The 15,293-nt window shown below is 49.0% G+C and overlaps 2 protein-coding genes across 2 annotated transcripts; both read right to left on the minus strand.

Annotated features, from left to right (window-relative positions):
• Positions 1–112: 112 nt before the first annotated feature.
• On the minus strand, positions 113–5,550 carry Ctsf (cathepsin F). Its single transcript, XM_041661511.1, has 14 exons — positions 5,194–5,550; positions 4,894–4,992; positions 4,373–4,457; positions 4,220–4,281; positions 4,054–4,129; positions 3,076–3,189; positions 2,810–2,955; positions 2,627–2,723; positions 2,466–2,546; positions 1,461–1,580; positions 1,316–1,380; positions 1,129–1,219; positions 717–775; positions 113–637 (listed from the first exon to the last, which is right to left on the minus strand). The coding sequence occupies exons 1-14, from the start codon at positions 5,410–5,412 to the stop codon at positions 563–565; spliced, it is 1,389 nt and encodes a 462-aa protein (XP_041517445.1). The 5' UTR covers positions 5,413–5,550; the 3' UTR covers positions 113–562.
• Positions 5,551–12,632: 7,082 nt separating this feature from the next.
• On the minus strand, positions 12,633–15,286 carry Ccdc87 (coiled-coil domain containing 87). Its single transcript, XM_041662193.1, has one exon. It carries the CDS (start codon positions 15,195–15,197, stop codon positions 12,633–12,635), a length of 2,565 nt encoding a protein of 854 aa, XP_041518127.1. The 5' UTR covers positions 15,198–15,286.
• Between the last annotated feature and the right edge of the window lie 7 nt (positions 15,287–15,293).

Here is a 15,293-nt window from a genome sequence, read left to right on the forward strand (position 1 = left end):
AAGCTGGGCCCTGGAGCTCCTGGGTGGGACCAGCTACTCCACCTTGACCCACCAGGGATCCCTAAGACCCATCTTTTCCCCCAGAGACTAAGCAATTACAGCACACTGGGGAGCAGGGTACCTCTTTATTGCTCTTAGAGAAGATTGGTTACAAGTTTCCTGGATGTGGAAGGGAACCAAAAGTTTACAGCCTCAGACAGAGGAAAACCAAGGCAGGAAGCCAGAGCCTGCTGAGGACAAAGTCAGATTTGTGATCAGAGTATTTTCATTCTGCACCTTACCCGAGCTCGGGGTTCGTGCCCCAGCACTGGCTTCCATGAAAGCCTCCTTCACCTCAGGATCCTCTTAGCTACCACAATTCAACAAAGAGGCAGCTGAGAAACTTCAGGTGGGCATAAGAGGGAGGGAGGGAGGGAAGAAGGGGACCAGGGCCCACTGCTCACCCTGAGGTACACCAAGTGCTTGTCCCTCAGCCAGCTGTGCCTCCTGAGGGGCCTGGGCATGAGTCAGGCTAAGGAAGGGGCCACTGTGGTCAGCATCAGGTCCTGTGCCAGCAAGTCCCTCAGTTCACCACTGCCGAGCTGGCCATGGTATTCACACCACAGGCTCCAGACCCACGATACAAGTAGTAGTAACCCTGAGGGACAGTGGGACTTGGTGAGGGTGCTTAGGTAGGGTACGGCTAGAGGGTCAGAGGCCGATCAGGCAAAACTCACCTCCTCACCCCAGTTACTACCCCAGCTGTTCTTGATGGCCCAGTAAGGAGTCTTGGAGCCTAAGGAGCAACACAGAATACAAGGGGTCAGAGACCCCTAATTCTCCACATCCGCTGCACCCTTCACGTATCTGCAGTGAGTCTGTAATAGGAACTAGGAGAATAACAAAGAGCCAGAGGCCCGCCTGCCATCCTCACAGAGATCTCATGCATCTATAGGGGTTGGGGAGAGCACTTGTCCAATTGCCTCCAGAACAACCCTTCAACCTCCCACAGTCTCAGCTTTTCTGTCTACAAATGGCATGGGTGTTTCAGAACAAGGTTCCCCTCAGAAGGCCTAAGAAGCTGCTATCTAGCCCCTGACTGGGGCCTGGGATGGAGGGAAGGATAAGCCAGAGGCTGGTGGAACTCACGGTTGCCATAGCCCACCAGCAACACAGCATGGTCAATGAGCCAAGGGCTGCAGAGGGGCCGGAGAGGGCGGGCGATCCCATGGCGATAGAACTGAGAAGAAAATAGGGAGTAGAGAGCTAGCTTGAAGGAGAAGTGAGGGAGGCATAGACACAAGACAGGGCAGAAGCATAGAGGCCAGGGCCTCACCTGCATGCCAAAGGCATTGATGGCAACTGAGATGGGTCCTTTCTGGGCCAGCCAGGCTGCCATCTCTGAGAGGGGAAGGCAGTGTCAGAGGTTACCTGGGCCCAGCAACATCAACCTGGATCCACCGCCTCCACCCCTCACTCACTGTTCTCATTCTTGCTCAGCTCCACTGAATCATTGATGTAGACTTTGGCTTTCTGTGCTGAGAAGTTGCAGGCCTGAACATGGCCCTGGTAGCTGTAGTCATCCTCTGTCTCCAGCCCTCCTGGGAAAGGAGTAGACTCCTGTTTATCACTCCCTCGTGCTCTCCCAGACACAGGAGTGACAAGCTTCCCATAAGCACGAAGCCACATGTTCCTTACCTATTCCCAGGGCCCCAGTCTCTGAGGAATCTCCTCAGACTAGAGATGACATATCTAGGGATGGAAGGATGTGGGAAGGAGCTACATTAACCGGCCTGGACAGGACTCCACTCCCATGACCGCCTCCTTGCTGAGGCCTCATCCCAGGTTTTCTGGCATTTTTGCCCGTTGCTGCTTGTCCTGCCCTGACAGTCTACTGCTAATGTAGCTCAGTTACTTGTTAGGCTCCTGGACCAGTTTCTTTCTAAACTCAGTTCCTTAGCTCACCATCCTACAGCCCATGGCTGATTTAATACCCCTCCTCAGGAGAGAGAGGTGTTGCTGTCAAGTTTAGCAGCACAGTAAAAACACAGACTTCCAGGAAGCAAAAACACCCAAGATTCAAAGGGTCTTTGTCATGCATCAGAATCTCACATTTAGCTGGGTGTTGGTGGCACTCGCCTTTAATCCCAGCACTTAGGAGGCTGTGGCAGGCGGATCTCAGTGAGTTACAGGCCAACCAGGACTGTTACAGAGAAACCCTGTCTCAACCACTCCCCTGCAAAAAGACTCTTACACCTATACATCTATTTTCTCATTTGGTATTGGAGACAATCATACAAAGTGGACATCTATCCTATTTCACAGCTGAATAACTGAGGCTGACAAAACCGGCTTGCTGTAGACCATCAGCCAAAAAGGGCCAACATAAAGACCAGAACCCAGCTCTGTGTGACTCCCACACCCATCTCCCCCTCTCTTGCAAAGAGTTGGCACCTGCTGCCCCTTCTGACCAAAATAATGCATACCCAAATTCTTTATGGCTGTGTAGGCATTGGAGGGCAATCCACCCAAGCAGGCCTTGTCCATCTTGTCACAATCCAAGAGCTCTAGGAGACAGAAGTCTGGTTCCAAGGGGTCCTCTGGAGAGGCTGGTCTGAATGTGAGGGGGCTAGAGCAGGATGCTCACCCTGCTCTGACAGGGAGAGCAGAGTCCCCCGGTTCAGGAACCACTGGCCCTCCACATTGCCTGTGACAGAGAAGGCCCAGCACGAGCCACACATGCCCTGCAAGACAACGGCGCGGTCAAGGCTCTACCTTTCATCAGGGCCCCATGCCGTCCGCTTTCTCACCCCACTTCTGGGACTCCAACCTGGTCCTTCACTTTGGTGACAGCCCCTTTCTTCCTCCAGTCCCATTCGGGCGGGGCGCGAGCATTTATGGACTTGGCTGGCCTCATCTTCTTGCGAGAACCATTTCGTAAAAGGGGATTCAGGTAGATGGTGTAGAACTCCTCCTCTGTGGGCAGAAGGGGCAGGGCAGACAGGACTGAATATTTTACGCCGGCTCAGATGAGGAGTTTCAGGAGCCGGCCTAATTTCCTCCAAGTTCTGTGACGGCTCTGGTTATCATCCCCACCTGTGAGGTCGCTGAACTTGGTGATCCCATACTGAGCTGTGCCACGGTCCAGGGCCTGTATCTTCTGTACTCGTACCATGTTTCTGGTAAAGACAGTCAAGCGCCACTGGGCTTCTGAGGGACCAAAACGGAGAGGCCTGAACCCAACCACATCATAAAAGGAGAGGTAAGAGGGGCGAGCAAGCAAAGTCTTCCCCAGGTGAGAGGAACTCTGGGTTGAACTTGAAAGTTTTGAATGTGTCAGAATGGGGGGCGGGATCAAAGGACAACCCTGGTGTCATCCCTCAGGGTCTTTTACCTTCTTTTCGCAGATGGTCTCTTACTGACTGAGAACTTAATCAAGTTGGCTAGGCTAGCAGGCCATGAGTCTGTTTCTGCCACCAATTGCACTGCTGTCTCGGCCACCATGTTGGGCTTCTTTGGTGGGATCTGGGGGCTGAACTCATGTCTTAAACTTTCAAGGCAAGGGCTTTATTAACCGAGTGATTGCCTTAGTCCCTGAAGCTGTTTGTTAGGGCAGATCCCTGGGCCAGGTGGAATAAGACATGGGGGAAGCAGACATCAAGGTGAAAAAGTGAGAGGCATGGCCAACTTTGGGGACCTGAACTTGAGCAATGGCTTCTTGACTAGAACAGCAGTAACCAAAATGAAGCCTAAGGGTGTCACCCAGGAGAGGTCACGGGAAGGGCCGAGATGACTGAAGGAATCCAACAGAGAAAATCTGGTCTCCCAGATTTACCCCATCCTGCCTGGAGTGATGGAAACCTGAGGTTTCTGGCCAGGATGAGAAGATGGAAGGAGGAGACAGTCTACATGTCCTTGACAAGTCAGCTGCCTAGAAAGCTGGGGAAGAACTCAGTGATTGGGGGGTCCTTGAGAGACACAAGGTTGAGTCCTTTCCTTCCTCAATATTAAGGTGCCATGATAGGAGAAGGCCCAAGTCTGATTGTTACCGGTCCAGACAAGGCTAGGTCCTACCTTCCTTTGTTTCGTAAGTCCGGTTATAGGTAGCCATGAAGTCCTTGAAGACTGTAGCCATCTTTACAGAAAAGTCCTGGGAAGGCAAAAGGGTATTTGTTTACAAGTTCAGCCTGACCCCAGGACACTAGGGGACGGTTGGCTCTCCCAGGTATGGGCTCCTCACCTGGGGCAATGGGTCCTTGTTCAGCATTGGAAGGAATGAACTGAAAGTCTCATTTCCATACTCTGGAATGGGTTGGAACAGAGGTGCAATCAAGGCTGTATTCTGAGGCAAGTATGGTCTGGGCTATCCCAATCTCCTTGAGCTATACCAGACCTGGAACCTTCTCATTCACTGGGCCACAGTCTCTCCTCAGCAGCACGTGTTTTCCTAGCTCATCCAGGACTTGAAAGCTGCAGAGCTGGAGGAAGAGAAGGGATAATCTGGAGACAGACTGGAACAAGATCCTGGCAAGAGCAGCTAGAAGCTCCTCAAAGGAGGACCACATAGAAGGCAATCACACCCTGCACCCAGCGCCCAAATACCAACCCTCTCAGTGCATTTTGTTTTGTTTGTTTGTTTGTTTTTATTTTCGAGACAAGGTTTCTCTGTAGCTTTTGGTTCCTGTCCTGGAATTAGCTCTTGTAGACCAGGCTGGCCTCGAACTCACAGAGATCCGCCTGCCTCTGCCTCCCGAGTGCTGGGATTAAAGGCGTGCGCCACCACCGCCCGGCTCTCAATGCATTTTGATCTCTACTAGTAACTCAGGATGGGTTAACCTCTGCCTCTTCACAGGTCCCATTGTTCCAATTGCTTGCTGGCCTAGGGCCAACAATAGCTGGGACCCCATCACTCACCAAGGTTTTATTGGTCACAGGGAGCAGGCACACCAGAGGATCATCGCAAGGTGGCTCCTCCATTGTGGCTTCCAGGGAGAACAGAGAGCCCCGACCCACCTGGACGGAGGAGAAGGCGAGGCTGGCACGGCCACCCCCTACTCTGGTCCTCTTAGGTGCCTGCAGCTCACCTGTGCTTCTCTACTCAGCCTACACAGGTCCTTTCCTCCACCGTCCAGGACAACATCCAAAATTTAAGCCAAATTCCACCTTGCATTATTCCTGGACCCAGGCCCCGCACCCGTTCCCCACGCTTCTCACCCGGCGGACGCGCCCGCGAACAGTCCCCAGCACAGCCCTCATCCCGGCAGCACGACCGTAATTGTACATATCCAGCGCGAAGCGGGCGGGCGCCAGCAGCTCCGGGTACGACAGATCCCAGGCCTGCTCGTCGTCTGCCCGGGGTTTGGCGGAGACCGGGACCGGGGCCACGGTCCGGAGCAGGGCCAGCAGCAGTAGCAGTTGCAGCAGTGGCGCCATGACGGGAGCGAAGCTGCTGGCCAGGACTCAGCGACCCACAGACGCGCAAATCAACCGACCCCGGGGGGGATCCCGCGGTCAGAGGCCACAGAGTGCCTCCCCACGGCCCAGGACAGCGCCGGGGTGACCAATGGGCACCGACTCCTGGCGCCTGCGCGCTCGCTTATTTACGCGGGGCACGTGGAGCACCGGGGGGGGGGGGGGAGGAGAGAAGGGGAGGGGAGGAGAAGAAGGGGAGGGGAGAGGGGAGGAGGGGGAGGGGAAGAAAGGGGAGGGAGGGGGAGGGAGCGAAGGAGGAAGAATAGAAGCCTGAAAATAAAACTAGGACTCACCACTTATTCCATCGTTATCTTAAGCAATGAAAGCCAGATCCCTTTAATCACAGCAGACCTGTGAAGTAGGTGTCCGTTTCACAAGTAAAGAAAGAGAAGTTTACAGATGGCTCTGACAAGAATTGAACTTGAACCAGAGACTGGCTTAGCGACTTGATCTCTCCTTTGAGGCCCCTGTTGTCATTCCCGACTTGGTCAGTAGTCTCACCAGTTCTGGGACCGGAGGATGTAGCTCAGTTGATAGAGTGCTTGTCCGGCATGCACTAAGTCCCTGGGTTCCATCCCCAGCACGGAATAAACCTAGCTAGCACGGTAAGGCACATCTGTAATTCCTACATTCAGGAGGAAGAGATAAAAATCTGAAGTGCAGGGCTAGAGAGATGGCTCAGAGGTTAAGAGCACTGACTGCTCTTCCAGAGGTCCTGAGTTCAATTCCCAGCAACCACATGGTGACTCACAACCATCTGTACTGAGATCTGGCGCCCTCCTCTGGCGTGCGGGCATACATCGAGGCAAAATGTTGTATACATAATAAATAAATAAATCTTAAAAAAAATCTGAAGTGCAAGGTCATTCTTGGATACTAGTGAATAGGAGCCTACGTGGGTCTACGTGGGTCTGAGGCCCAACCTCCCACCACCATGCGTCTGGCTGTTATGAGGCAACCGTACAAGCAATCAACAAAGCAGTGAGCATAGGGTTGGGATCGTGCCTTAAGCACTGTGTTCCAGGGCTGCCAAGGGTAGGGGGGTGGGAGACTCCAAGTGTAAAAATGCATATGGGAATAAACAAAAGGACCACAACCCAAGATGCATGCTATGGAAGCCTCGGGTGCACTTGAGGAGGGATTGGAAAACAGGGCTTTTATAACCAAAAGCAAATTCCCATAAATTGCTCATATACAAAAATCTGCTGATCTTGGAGCAGGGAGGCAGACACGTCTTTAATCCCAGCACTTAGGAGGCTGAGGCAGGTGGGTCTCTGTGAGTTCGAGGCCAGCCTGGTTTACAGAGAAAGTTCCAGGGCAGCCAGGTCCACACAGAAATCCGGTCTCAATCCCACCCCACCCCCACCCCCGCCGAGAGTAAGAATAAAAAAATAAAAAGTGTAGCCTTGGTTGCTTTCCAGAGACAGAGGGTAAGTCCCTGTTGCTGAAGACACCACACACTTCAGAAACAGGGCCCAGAGGCCCCTTGAAAGCCTCCTTCCTGAGGACCAGCTTTCATGGATACCGGGAGGCTTCCAGGGAAGGAAGGAGGGAGGCAACCAACAGTCCTATGACGCCTATGCACCGCATCAACAAGAAGCATGGCATGATAACCTTAAGATGCAGGAGTGCCACGTATGCCTTGGTGGTAACCAAAGGCTCTCTAAGTAGTCTTAGGGCCCACTGAACAAGAGGGAAACCATGCCTGGGGCTGGAAACTTAGCGAACTCCTCAGGGCTAGAGCAGTCATGGGTCTTAGAGAAGACCCTACACCACTTCACTAAACCAACATAATCCCTAATAACAATCTAAATAGTTGTTCTTTTTTATTTTTGTTTGTTTTGTTTTTCTAGCCTGGAACTAGCTCTTATAGATCAGGCTAGCCTCGAACTCACAGAGATCTGCCTGTCTCTGCCTCCCGAGTGCTGGGATTAAAGGTGTGCGCCACCACCGCCTGACTAAATATTTGTTCTTTTTTTTTTAAATATTTATTTATTTATTATGTATACAATACTCTGTTGGCGTGTATGCCTGAAGGCCAGAGGTGGGCACCAGACCTCATTACAGATGGTTGTGAGCCACCATGTGGTTGCTGGGAATTGAACTCAGGACCTTTGGAAGAGCAGGCAACGCTCTTAACCGCTGAGCCATCTCTCCAGCCCCTAAATATTTGTTCTTATACCCACAGTTAAGTGTAGCCCTCAGCTCTCATCAAGGAAACTTCCCTTTGCAACAGAGACTAATATAGAAAGTCATGTCCAATCAAAATGTAAAGTTGTGTAAAGATGTATCCCCAATACGTTTACAAATAAATATCCCCAATACAGTTACAAAACACCAGGGAACATTTTGGAAGAGGGGGGGGTGAAAATATCGTAAGAGCCAGAGGATCGGAGAATTTTTGGTGAGATTGTGTCATCTAGTAACCTCAGAAACTATACCCACTGAGTCTCACCAACATGACTCCCTAAACAGGAGCAGAACAAGGACAATACTAACAGACACATTAAAGTGAATGGGCGTGGGGCAGGGGACTGGGGAGAGGGAGAGAAGAGGAGCCCACAAGGCCTCAGACCTACACAAAGAACTACAGGCAACTAAGGAACGTTGAGAGTCTTCTCCAGGGAAGAGCATAGCAACTGGCTGTCTAATACCAAACTGTCAAACACACCTATAAATAATGTTACTCAGCCGGGAGTGGTGGTTAGTCCCAGCACTTGGGAGGCAGAGGCAGGTGGTTTGTTCTCTGTGAGCCAACCTGGCCTATATAGCCAGTTTCAGGAGAGGCAGAACTGTATAACAGAGAGACCCTGTCTCAAAAATAAACAACAAAACAAACAAAAAACAACAATACAGACTAAGCAAGTTATATTTAGGAATATTTATGTATATGCATATATAAATGTAATAATAATTAGTTATAAAGGATGAGTTTAAAAGAAAGAAGTGGTCCATGGGAGGGTTTGGAGAGAGGAAGGGAAATGGAGAAATGTAATTATATTATAATCTCAAAAATAAAGGAAATAAAAAGTAAGTACAATAAAGGTTTCATTATGGCATCTTCAAAAAAGTGTAGAAAGCTAGGTTTGATAGTGCACACCTTTGATCCCAGCACTCAGGAGGCAGAGGCAAGTGGATCTCTTTAAGTCTGAGGCCAGCATGGCCTACAGAGTGAGTTCTAGGACAGCCAGGGCAACATTGTGAGACACTGTCAAAAAGAAAGAGAAAGAGAGACACAGAGAGAGAGAGAGACAGAGGAAAAAAAATACTGTTATTTTACAGAACTGGAAAGCTTTTAAACACCCAAAATGTGAAAAATCGGGGCTAGGCAGTAGCTCAGTTGGTAAAGTGTTGCTGGGGGATAGCTCAGTTGGTAAAGTGTTGCTGGGGGACAGCTTAGTTGCTAAAGTGTTGCTGGGGGATAGCTCAGTTGGTAAAGTGTTGCTGGGGGATAGCTTAGTTGGTGTTATCATGGAAATATGAAGACCTAAGTTTGATCTCCAGCTTTTGTCTCAAAAGCTAAGCATGGGCTGGTGGGACAGAGATAGGTGGATCACTGGCACACACACACACACACACACACACACACACACACACACACGAGTGTGCACTGTGCTCATGGAGGCCAAAGAACATTTTGTGGGAGCTAGTTCTCTCTTTCCGCCCATGTAGGGCATCAGCTTTAACTCCCCAATCGTCTCACCATGCCACAAAGCAGAAATTTCATGGATAGTTTGTTTTTTGTTGTTGTTAGCGTCTTTGTTTTTTTTTTTTTTTTTTAAGACAAGGTCTTGCCGGGCGGTGGTGGCGCACGCCTTTAATCCCAGCACTCGGGAGGCAGAGGCAGGCGGATCTCTGTGAGTTCGAGACCAGCCTGGTCTACAAGAGCTAGTTCCAGGACAGGCTCCAAAACCACAGAGAAACCCTGTCTCGAAAAACCAAAAAAAAAAAAAAAAAAAAAAAGACAAGGTCTTGCCTTGCCCTCCAGACTGACCTCAGATTCATTACATAACCCAAACTGGTACTGAACTTGTGGCAATCCTCCTGCCTCATCTTCATGAGTGCTCTGATTACAGGTGTGTGCCACCACAACTGATTGACAAACGAGATATTTTTTTACCTCCTAGATAGTAAAGTTTTCAAAACTAAAAATTTTTAAAAATTTACCTTAAGGTTGGGCATGGTGTGTAAGCCTTTCATTCCAGTACTTGGGAAGCAGAGGCAGGAGGACTGCCATGAGTTGGAAGCCAGCCTGTAACAAGTTCTAGGCCACCCAGAGTCCTGCCTTAAAGATTACACTTTCCCCCTCTAGGAATTAGAGACTTGCACATGTTAAATACATGCATATGATTTTCAGAGCATTCTGTTTGGCTGAATTTGTCCAGTAACAATGAACTAATTAAATAAAATATACACACAGAAGAATACTATATAGCTGTCAAAAGCATGAAGCAGTGGGTTATGGAGAGAGTCCTAGGCAAGCCTGGGCCCCACAGTAAAGGAAAATGAAGCAGCTATATTATATACAGGATACATTCTTATTTATGTGTCAGTGTATATACCCATATATATATATATAGAGAGAGAGAGAGAACCTGAATACATATATTGACTATATATATATTTTATCATTTACTTAAGAAGTGAAATGTGACCTTCAAATGTAACTCCTATACTGCCTGAAAGATTTTGTTGGGTATATATAGCTGTGAAGAACAAAGGGAATTGGATTTCAACATGAGAGACTAAAGAAAAAGTACATCAGAACGGGTATGAGTGTCTTCTTTTCCTAACCCCTCAGATAAAAAAGTCTGTTTGTGCTGTGCTGTGGACTTTGCTCTGGAGCCCTGTCTGCAGCCTGGAAGCTGGGTCCTCCAGGCTGCAATAATGGAATGTGAGCAACTACATCCTATGCCTGTCGTCCTTCCTTCCCTTCCCTGGAACTGAGTGTAAAGCAAGCAAACAAACAAAACCAAAAAACAAAAGAAGAATGAAGCAACATACAGATTATAAATTTAACAGCTTATGGATGCTCAACAAATACGTGCTAAACAACAAATATGATAACAATTGTTATCTACAACGAAGAAAATTGAGGATTGGCGGTAGGAAAGAAACTTACTTTTTGTCTTTATTATTGTTGTTGTTGTTGTTGTTGTTGTTGTTGTTGAGGTTGTTGTTTGAGACAGGTTTTCTCTGTGTACCAATCTTGGCTGTCCTGGAACATGCTCTGATAGATCAGGCTGGCCTCAAACTTCCTAAGATTTGCCTGCCTCTGCCTCTCAAGTGCTGGGATTAAAAGCGTGCACTATCACTGCCTGACTAAATTTTATTATTTTTAATTATATATGTATGTCTGTGTGAGTGGCTGTGTCTGTGAGCATATGTGTAGGTGCCAGATGATGCCAGGGATATCAGATGCTGCCTGATATGGATGCTGGAAGAGAACTTCAGTACTCTGGAAGAGCAGTGCTTGTTCTTAACCACTAGACGGTCTCTCCAGCCCCAGAAACTTACTTTTCAGTACACACTTTGATATACAAGTGCTTTTATTAACAGATAAAAATTTAATTAAGAATATTTTAAGCTGGGTGGTGGTGGCGCATGCCCTTAATTCCAGCACTTGGGAGGCAGTGGCAGGCAGATCTCTGTGAGTTCAAGGTCAGTCTGGTCTATCTACATAGTGAGTTCCAGGACTGGCTCCATAACTCTTGAGAAATCCTGTCTTGAAAAACAAAACAAAAAGAATGTTTTAAGTGGGCAGTTGTGGTGCACTCCTTTAATACCAGCATTTGGGAGGCAGAGGCAATTGCATCTCTGAGTTCGATGCCAGGTGGTCTATAGAGTAAGTTCCAGCCAGAGATACACATAGAGAAATCCTGTCTCAAAAAAAAGGAAAAAAATTAACTTAAAAAAAAAAAGAAAAGGGGGCTGGAGAGATGGCTCAGAGGTTAAGAGCATTGCCTGCTCTTCCAAAGGTTCTGAGTTCAATTCCCAGCAACCACATGGTGGCTCACAACCATCTGTAATGAGGTCTGGTGCCCTCTTCTGGCCTGCAGGCATACACACAGACAGAATATTGTATACATAATAAATAAATAAATAAATAATAAAAATAAAAAAAGGAAAAATGTTTCAACCCTGCCAACAATATGCAAGCACCAGAAGTGACAACTGAGACTTAACTCCTCATTTGACAAGTACAAAGAAGTTAGGCAACTTGCCTTAATCCATACAGTCAGGATTTACATACATCTGTTAATTTCAGAGCTATAGTGCTTAAGTATTATGTGTAGAATATTATTTTAAGATGTGCTACATCTGTTTATGCTCTGGAACATTTGTGTAATGATGTAAAGATGTGTTGCTTTTGTTTATGCTGCATTTGTTTAACTCTGTGAAACTGTAATTCTTTTTCTGTCTAAAATACCTGATGGTCTAATAAAGAGTTGAACGGCCAACAGCGAGGCAGGAGAAAGGATAGGCAGGTTGGCGGGCAGAGAGGATAAATTGGGAGCAATCTGGGAAGAAAAAGAAGGTGCAACATAGAACAAAGGAGGAAGACACCGGGGGCCAACCTCTCAGCCACCCAGCCAGCCATGGAGTAAGACTGAAAGTAATATATACAGAAGTAAGAAGAGGAAAAAGCCCAGAGGCAAAAGGTAGTATGGATAATTGAAGTTAAGAAAAACTGGCAAAAAAAAATTGGCAAGAAACAAGTAAAGCTAAGGCCGGGCATTCATAAGTAAGAATAAGACTCTGTGTGTGATTTATTTGGGAGCCGGGTGGTGGGCCCCCAAAGAGCCAAGAGCCAAAAGAAAAAAAGAAAACTACAATAGTATTATGCTATTGAGCCTAAACAAAAGCTCTAATCAACTGGTTTAATATAGCAAGATAGTGACGCTAAACTGGATTGTTTTAAAGATCACGACTGGCTCTGTCTGACTCTCTCTGTTATAATGATCCCCAAGGGACCATCTGATGAAGGACTTTGGTTGTATCACAGCACAGCTGGCGTACATGGAACACCAGGTTTGAGGGAATCCTTTTATCTAGAATGCTAAGATAAAGAATCTCAGTCCCTTGTAGAAATATCCTCGGTTGTTATAAAGCCATTGAGAGGTCATGTGAGTGTGTGGATGTTTGGGGGTGAGGAAGGGATTTGAGGACACTTGGCCCTCTTAGCGGGCAATGGGAGTATTCCCAGGAGCTATTAAAGCCCGGCTGTTGCTCCTTGTGAACATGGACGATTGGTGGAAGGCTTTCTGGGCCCTGATCAGATTGCGAACCCTCCGCTGCTGCTGGAGCCAGTAGAGCATCTCCACTTTGTCCTGTTTCATTTTCTCTAGATAGCGACGCCCCTTAAAGGTCACTGGCTCCCCAAAGACTAACTCTATCTTTTCCAGCAAGGAAATCAAAGAAGATTCCATTAGATTCAGCTTTCTTTGGATATGGCTACGGCACCGATTCTCCTCCAGGAGTCGACTCAGCAACAAATCAGGCTTTTGAAAGAACCGGTTGGGGTCAGAGGCTTGCCGTTCAAACCACTCCAGTCTCCCTAGCAACAACTCCCTCATCTGAATGGGCTTCAGGACCTGCTCCCAGGCCCTGATCAGTGCTGGTAGCTGCTGCAGGCGCGCATTGGAACTGTACTTAATGACCATGTCCAGCCGGCTCTGGTCAGGGACTTCCAACATGACCCACAATCGTTCTAGACGCTGCTGCAGGCTTAGGATGTGGGTTTTCCCAAATCCTGAGCTGTCCTCTATCACTGAACTCCAATTCCATTCTCCTGGCACAAATTCTGGCTCTTTATCATCCAGCAGGGGAGGAGGGTGCTGAATCTCCACGGACTCTTTGGCAGGGACCGGCATCTCCACAGACGCCTCTTCATCATACAGCTGGAAGACGGCATGGAGGAAATCCGTCTCCTGAGTGGTGAGGTACTTTAAGTAGTCTTCCGCAGATACAGAGGTTTTCCACCAGTTCATCCATACACCCCTGTTTGGCCGCTTGTCCCAGCTTTTGCGCTTTGGGAATAACGTGAGAGAAGGTACCTTCTCCAGGGACAACAGCTGAGTGCTTGTTCTCTTGGAGAAAAACCCGACCAGATTATGGTTGATGACTGGGCTATGCTTATCTTGGTATATGAAAGTTGAGGACAGGTAGGTAGACCAATCTTTATCTGCTGAGGGCTCGATCTGAGGTCCTTCATCAAAAGAGAAGTGACTAGTGGAGACTCGGCTCATCAATTCTTTGTAGACCTCTTTGGTGCTATTGCCAACAAGACGGTCAGCATCCATTTCTTTGATGGCTTTGCAGTCCAGTTCCCCAGTCAGGTGATTGTATAGGACTCCAGCCCCCTCCACGTGGAAAGTGTCAGAAAAGCATCTGTCTGAGAGCTGCACAGTAGCCACTTGGACTACCACCTGATCGTGTAGCTTCAAAGTCATGGTCACTGGTTGTGGGTGAAGTGGAGTGATTCTTGGGAGGTGGAGATCCCACTGTCCAGAGGCTTCTTCTTCCTGTAGGCTCTTCAGCATTTTCTGCAAGTCCTCCATGTGGTACTGGGCAGTCAGGCGCCTGGTAAGGACCCCGAGGAGGGGCGGCAGGCCCCATTCGAGCGATGAGTAGTGAGCCCACTCCATTGCCATGCTCTTTGTCATCTGCTTCAGATCCTCAGCCACCATGTCCCCAAACTGCAGTGGTTTACTCTCTGGAGCCAAGACCAGTGGGGTGAGGGGATGAGGGGAGAGAGGAGGGAGGCCCAACTCATCTGCCAGATTCCACCCTTCACGAAGACAGGGCATGGACTGGCCCCTCGGGAGCCTGGGGTAGATTCGTGAAGTGGGGAAGAGGGGCATCTCCCTACTGGGAGGAGAATGGCTAAGCAGTGGTACCATCTGTGAGGGTATCACTTCAACTTCTTTTTCCCTTTTCATGGAGGGCACCCAGAGAAGCCGCTTTCTACCCTTCAGCTGGGGGATGGATTTCAACTCCTTCACTGGATCAGGTTCTGGCTCACTGGAGAAATCATATGGGCGGCTGAGTTGGACTAGGTAGTTCAGATTGAGGCTAGAGCATGGCACTTGGTCCAAGCCGGTGCTGTGAGGCCAGGGGATTGGACAGAATTTGAAAGTCCCAGGAGGACAGGCTGGGGGGCGCAGCTTGGATAAGCCTCTCTGGGTCTGCTCTAAATTCAGCAGGGTCTGAAAATCAGTCAGCAGGGAGCGGTAGACATCGGGACTGGTGAGGAAGACTGTGCAATCCCTGGCAAGGTTGGCTGCCAACCGGCTGAGGGTGGCTGATTCTGTGAAGACCTTTCTAGTGGCCGGCAGGGTCACCAGCAGGTGCAGATAGCGTATGAAGAGCTGCTCACTGCAGATCAGTACGTAAGACTCCAGCCGCTTCCGCAGCTTCTGGTTGTTCTCGTAGTTCAAAATAGGTTCTGTAGGAGGTTCCCGCCAGCTACACTTCAGCTCCTCTAGGATAACCTGGGTGAGACGGAGTCGATCCTTGGGAGTCACCCGCGCCGCCCGCCCGCTGCCTGCAAGTCGCTTTGATACCAGGCGGCACAGCGGCCCCACTTTTAGCTTCGCGAGTGGGATGGATTCCAAAGTCGAGACCTCCTGCAAGGGGTGCTTCAGAGGTTCTGGAGGCGGCTCCTTGCGGGGGAAGAGCGACAGTGGACTCAGCAACCGGTGGTAAATAGGCTTGAGGTCAGGCTCCTGATTCTGTGGCTCCATCTTTACGCAGGTGGCGCCCTGTGAGTCTGTAGAGGACGCCAAACGGTTACTAAGGAAACCAGGGCGGATGGCATCAATGCGCCTGCGCAGCCCGGT

Source organism: Microtus oregoni, unplaced genomic scaffold, assembly GCF_018167655.1.
Source record: "Microtus oregoni isolate MIOR12 unplaced genomic scaffold, Mior012 000012F_ref0000307, whole genome shotgun sequence".
NCBI lineage: Eukaryota > Metazoa > Chordata > Mammalia > Rodentia > Cricetidae > Microtus > Microtus oregoni.

What these genes read in the sequence shown, in the direction of transcription:
- Ctsf (XM_041661511.1), bottom strand. Translation starts at nt 5,412, where the DNA reads ATGGCGCCACTGCTGCAACTGCTACTGCTGCTGGCCCTGCTCCGGACC. An exon ending in CAAGTTCAGCGACCTCACAG is followed by an intron (nt 2,956 to 3,075) that starts GTGGGGATGATA and finishes TTCTGCCCACAG; the next exon opens with AGGAGGAGTTCTACACCATC. An exon ending in GCTCTCCCTGTCAGAGCAGG is followed by an intron (nt 2,547 to 2,626) that starts GTGAGCATCCTG and finishes TCTGTCTCCTAG; the next exon opens with AGCTCTTGGATTGTGACAAG.
- Ccdc87 (XM_041662193.1), bottom strand. Translation starts at nt 15,197, where the DNA reads ATGGAGCCACAGAATCAGGAGCCTGACCTCAAGCCTATTTACCACCGG.